This window comes from Gregarina niphandrodes, assembly GCF_000223845.1.
Source record: "Gregarina niphandrodes unplaced genomic scaffold scaffold00014, whole genome shotgun sequence".
NCBI classification, from domain to species: domain Eukaryota; phylum Apicomplexa; class Conoidasida; order Eugregarinorida; family Gregarinidae; genus Gregarina; species Gregarina niphandrodes.
This window is the reverse complement of record NW_011645784.1, coordinates 236,215-244,923: the sequence shown is the minus strand read 5'-3', so window position 1 is coordinate 244,923 and position 8,709 is coordinate 236,215. Positions and strand designations below refer to the sequence as shown.

General features: G+C 52.3%; 3 protein-coding genes across 3 annotated transcripts; all 3 read left to right on the top strand.

Moving 5' to 3' along the window:
- Positions 1 to 1,691: 1,691 nt before the first annotated feature.
- On the top strand, positions 1,692 to 2,053 carry GNI_080070 (hypothetical protein; the record flags this gene model as incomplete). Its single annotated transcript, XM_011132323.1, has 2 exons — positions 1,692 to 1,755; positions 1,855 to 2,053. Coding segments are annotated over 2 exons (263 nt in total), but the record flags the coding sequence as incomplete, so codon positions are not given.
- Positions 2,054 to 2,338: 285 nt separating this feature from the next.
- GNI_080060 (hypothetical protein) lies at positions 2,339 to 3,163 on the top strand (the record flags this gene model as incomplete). The annotated part of the gene is made up of 1 exon (XM_011132322.1): positions 2,339 to 3,163. One exon carries the CDS (start codon positions 2,339 to 2,341, stop codon positions 3,161 to 3,163), a length of 825 nt encoding a protein of 274 aa, XP_011130624.1.
- Positions 3,164 to 7,041: 3,878 nt separating this feature from the next.
- On the top strand, positions 7,042 to 8,611 carry GNI_080050 (hypothetical protein; the record flags this gene model as incomplete). The annotated part of the gene is made up of 1 exon (XM_011132321.1): positions 7,042 to 8,611. A coding segment is annotated over one exon (1,570 nt), but the record flags the coding sequence as incomplete, so codon positions are not given.
- Between the last annotated feature and the right edge of the window lie 98 nt (positions 8,612 to 8,709).

Sequence of the window (8,709 nt, the reverse complement as noted above, 5' to 3'; positions counted from 1 at the left end):
AGTGACCCAGGCAAAGATCTGCACTGTTTCTTCGAGGTGAGGTAGAGATACCTCAAGGATTGTATACCCAGAGATGGGCAGAGGCTTTCCGTTGGCCCCGTAAATCGCTTGCGTCCGGTGCGGCTGACGAATGAATGGGGCCTCTGTAAGACGCACTAAGTTCACGTCTGCACCAGTATCAATAAGTGCTTCCCCTGCATTCGTTATTATCTTCGGGAGCGGACTCTTCATTGCGAAAATATTTGACTGTCATGGCATTTGAGGTTGCTTTTTGCAGGAAGCACATCTCGTCCGTATGCCGGCCAGGTCCGTGAATGGTGCATTTCATTGTTGGGCGTACGAAAGAGGATCTCTTGTCTCCTAGAACAGACGGTTGATGGAAGGTTGCCTGCGCGCGCCCTTTAATTCCCGCTATGCCTTTATCCTCATTGTCTCCCTTTCCTGTAGTACCAAGGCCTAGTGCTTCCAATCGTTGGATAAATTCCTCGACTTCGTCGATATGACAAAGCAATGCTCGTATCTCCCGAGGTAATCTGGCGCAGTATCGGTACAACATTAGTTTCAAGAACGGTTGCACAGGATAACCTTGTCTCTCGCAAATGATCATAATCGTTTTATTGACTCGTTCTAGCTCTTTAGCGGCCTTCATACAGTCAATGGTCGTGATTTTGTCTCTAGTACTAAATACAGTGCACGAGATTTCGGGTATTGTCGATCCATGTAGGTTTTATGGGCCTCTGCGATCGTTTCAGCTTGAGAAAGGCCATAAATTTTGACGAGTTTCTTCAGGAGTATGTCCGGTGTGGTGCTGGTTTTGAATAACGCCTCTGCTAACCATTCATCCGTCTCCAATTCCGTCTCCGGTAATGATGGTAGTGATATGTTGTTGCTCATCGTTTCCGAAAGGATGTTCGTATTAGTCGATGTTCTGTTGTGGCCGATGCAATTTCCTTGGTTAGCGCTGCCATTATCTTCTGATTTTCTTGTAGCATTGTGGCCATGAGAGTGAGAAGTTCTTGATTTGTAGCTGTCGCCATAATGTAAAGTGATGCGCTGTTAAAGATTAGTTATTGTCTAAAAAGTGTGTGCGCACACATTTCGCATAGCATGTTCCACATCATGGTTAAGTACGGAATTTAGGAGTGCGTTGTCCGTAAAAACGAATAACGGCTTGCGTATAGTTCGAACATAGTCTTTAATTTGCGTCAAGTTTTAAGATCATATATCCACCTTGGGCTTCATTCGTATTACTGTAGTTGTGTGTGGCTGGCTTGGTAATGGTTTTCGTCATAAGAGTATTGGCTCCTTGAATTAGCGAGAGCCCTACCGCCACGTTGCTGGTATCAATATAGAGACGTAATGGTTTGTTCGGTTGCGCGGTATATCGTATGGACGGTCGTTGTTTGAAGCAATCGCAGTAGATCTTTAGTATGTCGTTGTCTTTAACCTTCTGTTGCAGTAGCTTCGTAACTATTCGTTGTTGGGCTGTTATTAATGCGTGTTTATAATACTGGAGCGTCTGTGCTGCCTTGGTGATGTTAGCATGGGCTCCTTATTGCATTAATAGTTGAATGTTAGCCCATTTGGCTTTTGGAATCGTTAATGAGTGGTCAATTAGTTCATATCCTAAGATGCTTGTGCAATGTAACTGTGTCTTTTCGCTATTTATCTTGAACCCGTACGTGGTTAAGAACTGTTTCGTGTGCTCGTATCGTTTTCTGAGTTCATGAAAACGACCAGCATCGTTGACGTAAGGTAATAGCGGGCGACAGTCACTCGGTCTTTCACAACCCGCGTGGGTAGCGTGAAGTTCGGCGGTGTTGGTAGTTGCGTCAGCTTATGATGTTCGAGTAGTGGTCGTATCCATTTATCGATAGTAGTTGAGATAGTAATTGTACTTTGTCAGAGGCAGAGGTATCTGTGGTTCATAAAGGGAGTTATGACTATTGAGGCTCGAATTGATGTCAATCGTTACCGCGAAATCGTGACGGCAATCGCCCGAATAGACACGTTGCGGACAGCTTTGCCGTTCAGCACTCAGGGGATGCTCTAGCACAGACGCCTTGGTACTTCGGGCCCGATCCAGCGCCTTGGTATCGCGACACTTGCATCCGGACGGGGCATGGGCCAGACGTTACCTACCATACCCCACTGGTGGAACTGTGGGATATAATCGCACAGGGTGCAGGGCTATACCGCCCAGTGCGCACTCCTACCGATGAGGAGTGGGTGGATAGCGGGGCTGAATGTTGGTTACGGAGAAGACGGGGAGGATGGTGCCCCTAATGAGGCCGGTGCACATCCGCCCGGGCGACGCCCACGCCGTCGTGAGCCCGACATGGCTGACATCTTCTACACAGTTCCTCAGGCCTATAACATATCGCGGGATCAGCTATTCTTGGTGTGGCTGTTCCCCGCTCATGGAGAATCCCCGGGTGGCGTGAACCTAGCTGGCCTGTCGCCATATGCAGACAACAACGTCGCCTTGTACGGCGACACTGTCGCTAGTGTGCCCATGGAGGATTTCGAAGCTATCCACGATCTGCGCCGACGTGGGACCGACCTCGACATAAGGGACCTTGCTGATAGGCTGCTTGAGATCACATACGGTACGGACCAGCTAGTGCCCCAGGTACCGGTGTCACTGTTCGTGGCATCGCGCCGGATGGAAGGTTTCCCTGTGGACCTGGTGCCCAGATACCGAACCGCCTTGGCGAATATTGCCGGCCCTAATGAACAGGAGCCTGTTAGGGCACACACCGATAGGGACAGTGATTTGTACAAATACTCGGTGTTGGCGTGGTGGAGAAAGTTCGGGGCAAACGACCCCCTGTTACATCAGCATAGCGACCTGGATAGGCTATTACGTGCCATGTTGTACACCATGACACCCTACGCATGCACTAACCCATTCCTGGCTTCCGACACTGACCCTTTATACACGAGCGAGTCACGCAATTTGCGCATTGATACTATGCGATGGGCGTTTCCTATGTCCAGTGAGGTGTATGCGGGTGTGGCCAGGATTGACGTAGAGATCGTGACCACGCGCGAGTTGCTGAGGGGGGATACGCCAGAAGCTAATACCCGGCGGCACCGCGTCAGGGACGGTAACACTGCCTTGATATACATCCCAAAAGCGCTGGAGTGGACTAGGGGATAATCCAGATGTGGAGTTACCATAGAAGCACGAAAGATTGTACCGGCCCAGGAACAAATTATAACACAAGACTATCATGGCCCGGTGCAATCGACTCAAACAGTCAGTCAACAGGTTTTCCTTACCCCGAGGTTTTCCTTACTTCAGATCGGATTACAAAAGCGTGCGAGCTTGTCGTTATCAGTGTGATCCAATGCCAGCAAGGCCCGGTGATCGACTGATTCGATCACCCTTCAGCAATGCACGGCTCGTAACGGACACAGGATCCACATGACGATATAGCGCTCGGTTGCGGATCGCAGCTGCAGAAAAGGCATTACCGCTGTCCCTGTTCGACTGGTCCCCCGGAATGTTGAGTCGCTAGAGCCAGCTTATGTGATCTGCGGCGATTGTCATATCTGTAAATAAGGTTCCGCGGCGAAAGCGTTTGACGTTGAATATCGTACACCGCATTTGGCCGTGGACGACGCGTTCCAGCTTTCGCGCAGGTGGCGGGCTCGACGGAACGAGTGGATGTCGTGGCGCTTTGCCAGAGCAGTGGGTTTGGTCAGAGTCAACGGCTGAAGGAGTTATCGAAGAGGTACTACACGTGCTACGTGTCCCCACCTCTTGGTCAGTATGAAAGCCGCGGCTACTCGATGCCCACTGCCCCGGGGACGGCAGTTCATGTCTCGGCTGCTGCGCGTCAATAGGTATATCGACGATGAAGCCGCTGTTATCGAAAAGCAGTATATGAAGGCGGGACAGGTGGCGCTATTGACTGAGGCGTGCCTGGAGGAACGGGCGAGAAGAGGTATCGACAGATTGTGACGGAGAGTGATCGGAAAGAGGCGTTGCCTGGTGCCTAGCGGCCCCTACGAGATCTGATTGCTCGAGGGTATCCCCTGGTGTTTATCCTGGCTGGTTTTCCGTCGCCACCAAGTGTGATGGAGACTAGCCACTTTCGACTGGTAAGGAGAGCTGTCGCCATTAAGGATATTTCTCTGGTGTGCGCTTCTACGAGTTCCAAGGTTCAGAATTTCGCGCCCTTTCTGCACTCTGACAGTCTGCCAAAATGCTGGAACGGAAATCCACGCCTCCAAGACCGCTGTTAGCCATCTGAACCTGGGATGCGTTTGCGAATCTCCAGTTACCGGTTACTCTGAGCAAGGCCGCTTCTCCTGGTTACTGTGTATCCTGCTGTCGCCCCAGCTGGATGGCCTTGTTTGGAGCAGTGGGGGATGATGTCGACGCGGCGGATTTGAGGAAGTTCACCGCAGATAAGATTGCAGCGTATGGATCTTTGAACACAGAGGGCGCGTGTGTGTTTCGCAACCACAGCAATTCTGGGAGCGCTCCGGATTCGTCGCCATCGCAGAGTCCTTGGTGAGGGCAATATGGGCGAATTCAACTGCAGAATGTTGCTGGCGCGTGCCCGAGCCGGGATGAGGTCGAAGGGCTCCATCCACGAGTTCCGGCTAGTGTTCCACGGCGGAAGCGCCGCTGATTTGGTTGGAGCTGGTAAATTGGGTGCCATCGCAGTTCAAGCCAAGAACTGCAAGTAGTCCTTAAATGCGGCCAGTTTGCTTGAAAGCACGGAAGAATATACGAGCATAGGAGCGCCGGCTCTTCCATGCTTTCGAGCAAAATGGCCGCATTTAAGGACCGCTTGCAGTTCTCGACTCGCGTGGCTCCGTCGCACGCGTGGCCGTTATGGAGAGCTCTACTGGCCCCGGCATTTCTTTCAACGAGCTTGTCCCGCTCGGAGACGAGAGGTGGACAGGACCGCGCGCGAAGTTCTTCGACGATTGGAATGATCCGCTTCGACACACTCACCCCGTCCCACCGACTGACAAGCAGCTCTCAGCGCGGTTCAACATGCGCCAGACTCCTTGACCCATTACCCGAACCATATGGCAATTATCCGAACCGTTTTGGGCCCTGCGATCGAGGCTCATCCAAAGCGTCATGCATGACGCCACGATCGACCTTGATGTATAGTTTTGTGTGTGGATAGCCTTTCATGGAAGCTGATCATTACGTCCTTTGCGTAAATCTAGGATGGACGCGTGCGGCGGTTATTAAGAGGGTACTCTGGCATGCTTACAGGACGGTGCCAGAAGACGAGGATTGCTACCCTTGCAATGAAGTGTACGCATAGGTTGGAGTTTATGGTTTGCGAAGGCAACAAGGGGAAGCTGACGGCGACGATGAAGTCTCTCGAGGCTGCCCGGAAGACGGCGAAGCGGACGTGGTAGCTTGGGATCGTCGTCAGGCAAATGGAGCGGGGGCAGCCGCCGTGTACGTAGGAAGGTTAACGGCGGCAAATGATTGGCCCACGGCAAGTGAGAGCGAGTGTTGATGGTCCCTGAGTAGCTGCAGGAGAACGAATCGTGGCTGCTGATTGGCACTCGGATGGCAGAAGAAGAACGACGTGGAAGCTTGCGGACCAAGCTTGCAGCTTGCGGACCACGAGGTGTCAAGAGTCGGCGCGTTGCTGCTTATGTGGGAAAGCTGCTGCCACTTCTACTGTGCCATGCCGAATCGTGTTTGCGTGAAATTCCTGCAACGCGTGTGTCACAAACTCTACAGGGCCGTCTTCTGTTCTTACCAAATGCCGTCGGAAGTGGTCAACTAACTGTCAGTGTAATTATCCGTGTGAACTCCGGCCCCCCTTGTACAGAGCATCCTGTCGAGCCATTCATCGACACCGCACCAGAGACTACATAATTGCTCCGTAGTTTGTACCGGCTGCAGCCGGTACAAACTACCGTAAGGAGCCGCACTGCGACGGATGGATCAGTAGTCTCCACGGAGGCGCCACAGAGGTCTTCAAGGCCCCGGTGCGTGGACCGATTCTTTGGCGAGGGGGTCTTCCAGAACCACACTTGGCCACAAAACTGGGAGTGGACAAAAGAGGGCACACAACTCAGTGAGGCCGACGAGAGCAAAACGAATGTAGAACTTGTGGCGGAGCGTGTGCACCTACGAAGACGACGCACCCGCCTGCGGGATGTTTAGGCCCGGCGTGGCAAAAGCGTGCTCAGACCCGTTTTAGGTCCGGTAAATGCTAGGGCACGATTCAGAGACGCAGACGTTGGGACTGGAGCCGTTAGCGTATTGACGATATCGCTGCTACGCAAGTGGCCCAGGTGTGCATGCCCCAGGCGCGCATGCCAGCCGGATGTCACTAGAATTAAAAATGGAAACCGGGGACAAAGAAAAGTTGGGTCCATGCGCGTGAGCCTAGATGGCTGCGTGTGGTGTCCTGTGAACGCAGCACACTGTGAGTGGTGCGGCCATCATCTCGTGGGACCGGATGCCGCGCTTTTCGATTGGATTTATGTTGGTCTTAGCCAACCTGCCACGTCACGCAATTTGACGCGTCCGTTTCTACCTGCTAAGTAATTCCCTGAGGCAGTAGCACGCAGTCCTACCAACCCGCTAGGGCCGCTGGCATAGGCGTGGGGATATGGGTCTTTCCCTCAAGTCATCGCATTCCGTGGATATGTCGGTGCTGCTTCATATCCTCTTAGCTCTCTAGAGGATCTAAATAGTTCAGACTCTCTACAGACCCAGCAGCCCGGACGAGGCGGGAAGGTTTAACGAAGCTGTGCACTCAAAAAGACATCAGACGCATCGACGGACCCGGTCGCAAAATCCTCAGCGCACATCTCATGAGACCGGATGTCGCGTTCTTCGGTAATTCACTATATTTATTTGGTCGTGGTCCCTCCGCATATTTCTGAGGGGCCGGTGCGTGGTTTAGACTGTACTAGAGGACACTAAGTATTCAACGAGGATGTACGAAGGCAGTATGTGTGTGTCCTTTGTGTGCCGTGAAATGCACACACGTTTTGTTTATACTGAGTCTAAAATTGAGGGACAGCAAAAATTTTTTAATGGTGCTTCAGGAGGCTTTGGTTTCGCTACTTGGTCCGTTCACAGTTTCGGAATCTGTCACGGTGAGCTCCGGAGCGGCTTCGTGTTCGCAGCTGGTTGACCGGTGCTACGTCAACCAGTCGTCGCACACTCCACAGTACGCGACGGCACCAGTTTCGTGCTACCTACAGGTCCCTGCCAACCAGCAAGTGCCGGTTCAGCAGACGCCACCTACTCAGCAAGTGCCGGTTCAGCAAGTGCCGATGCAGCAAGTGCCGATGCAGCAGATGCCTCCTCAGCGAGTGCCGGTTCAGCAAGTGCCGGTTCACCAAGTACCGGTTCAGCAGCTGCCTCCTCCTCAGCAAGTGCCGATTCAGAAAATACCGGTGCAGCAGGTGCCTCCTCAGCAAGTGCCGATTCAGCAAGTGCCGATGCAGCCGGTACCTATCGTCCAACAAGTGCCTGTTGTCAAACCGGTACCTCTGGTCCAGCCGAAGCTAGAGCAAATCTCAAGTAGCTCAAACGAGCATGCCGCGATGAACAGGAACATCCAGTATGTCGACAGGAAAGCTACGGATGCCTATTCGATTGCTGAGCATGCCCACCAGATGGCTGAGCAGCTGACTGAGGCCGAGCGCGGCAACAAAGAAGTCGTTGCGAAGATAAGTCATCGTCTGGACGGTTTCGCTCGAGTTGACCAGAGCCAGCAAGAGCAGATAGACCGTATAACGGGACTTAGTGTGCGAGTTGACAGCCAGGTTAAGGACATAGCAGTCCATGGGAAGCAGAACCAAAACGAGATCGGTATTTTGAAGGCCAAGGTAGCCTCTCTTGTAGAGCAACTGGACAGGCAGAATGACCCTGCGGAAGTACGAGCGAAAATCAATGACATCAATGCACGCATTGAGAGCTTAGCAAAGCGTGATGAGATTCAGCAAGGGGAGATTCACGGCGTGTCAGTCAAGGTCGGCGACCTGGCTGAGAGAGAAGCGAAAATCCACGGTGAGTTCAAGGAAAGGATTCAACGTCTTCTCGAGTGCAACCTGAAGCAGGAGAATCAAATCAAGGGCCTGGCCGGTGATGAGAGGCGGAGTCAGGATGAGATTCAGCTCTTGAAGGCCAAGGTGGCGTCTCTCGTTGAGCACATTGAAAGTCAGGGCGACCAGGCTGACGTGCCTATGAAGATCGATGAAATCATGGAGCAGATCGAAAGGCTGGCTAAGCGTGATGAAGTACAGCAAACTGAGATTCGAGGACTCGCTGACAGGGAAGCGAAGCTCCACAATGAGTTGAATGCACGCGTCCAACGTCTCTTCGAATGGGACCAGAAACAGGATAATCAAATCAAGGACTTAGCCAGTCATGAGAAGAAGAGTCAGGAGGAGATTGAGATTCTTAAGGCCAAGGTAGAATCTCTTGTGGAGCACCTGGAAGCACAGGATGACCCGACTGGCATGCAGATGAAGGTCGATGACATCATGGAGCAGATCGAAAAGCTAGCGAAGCGCGATGAAGTACAGCAAACTGAGATTCATGGCTTGGCTGACAGCGAGGCGAAACTCCACAATGAGTTGAATGAATGCGTTCAAAGTCTTGCTGAATGCGACCAGAAGCAGGAGAACCAAATCAGGGACTTAGCGGGCCATGAAAAGAGAACCGTGAAGAGATTGAGATTCTCAAGGCCAAAG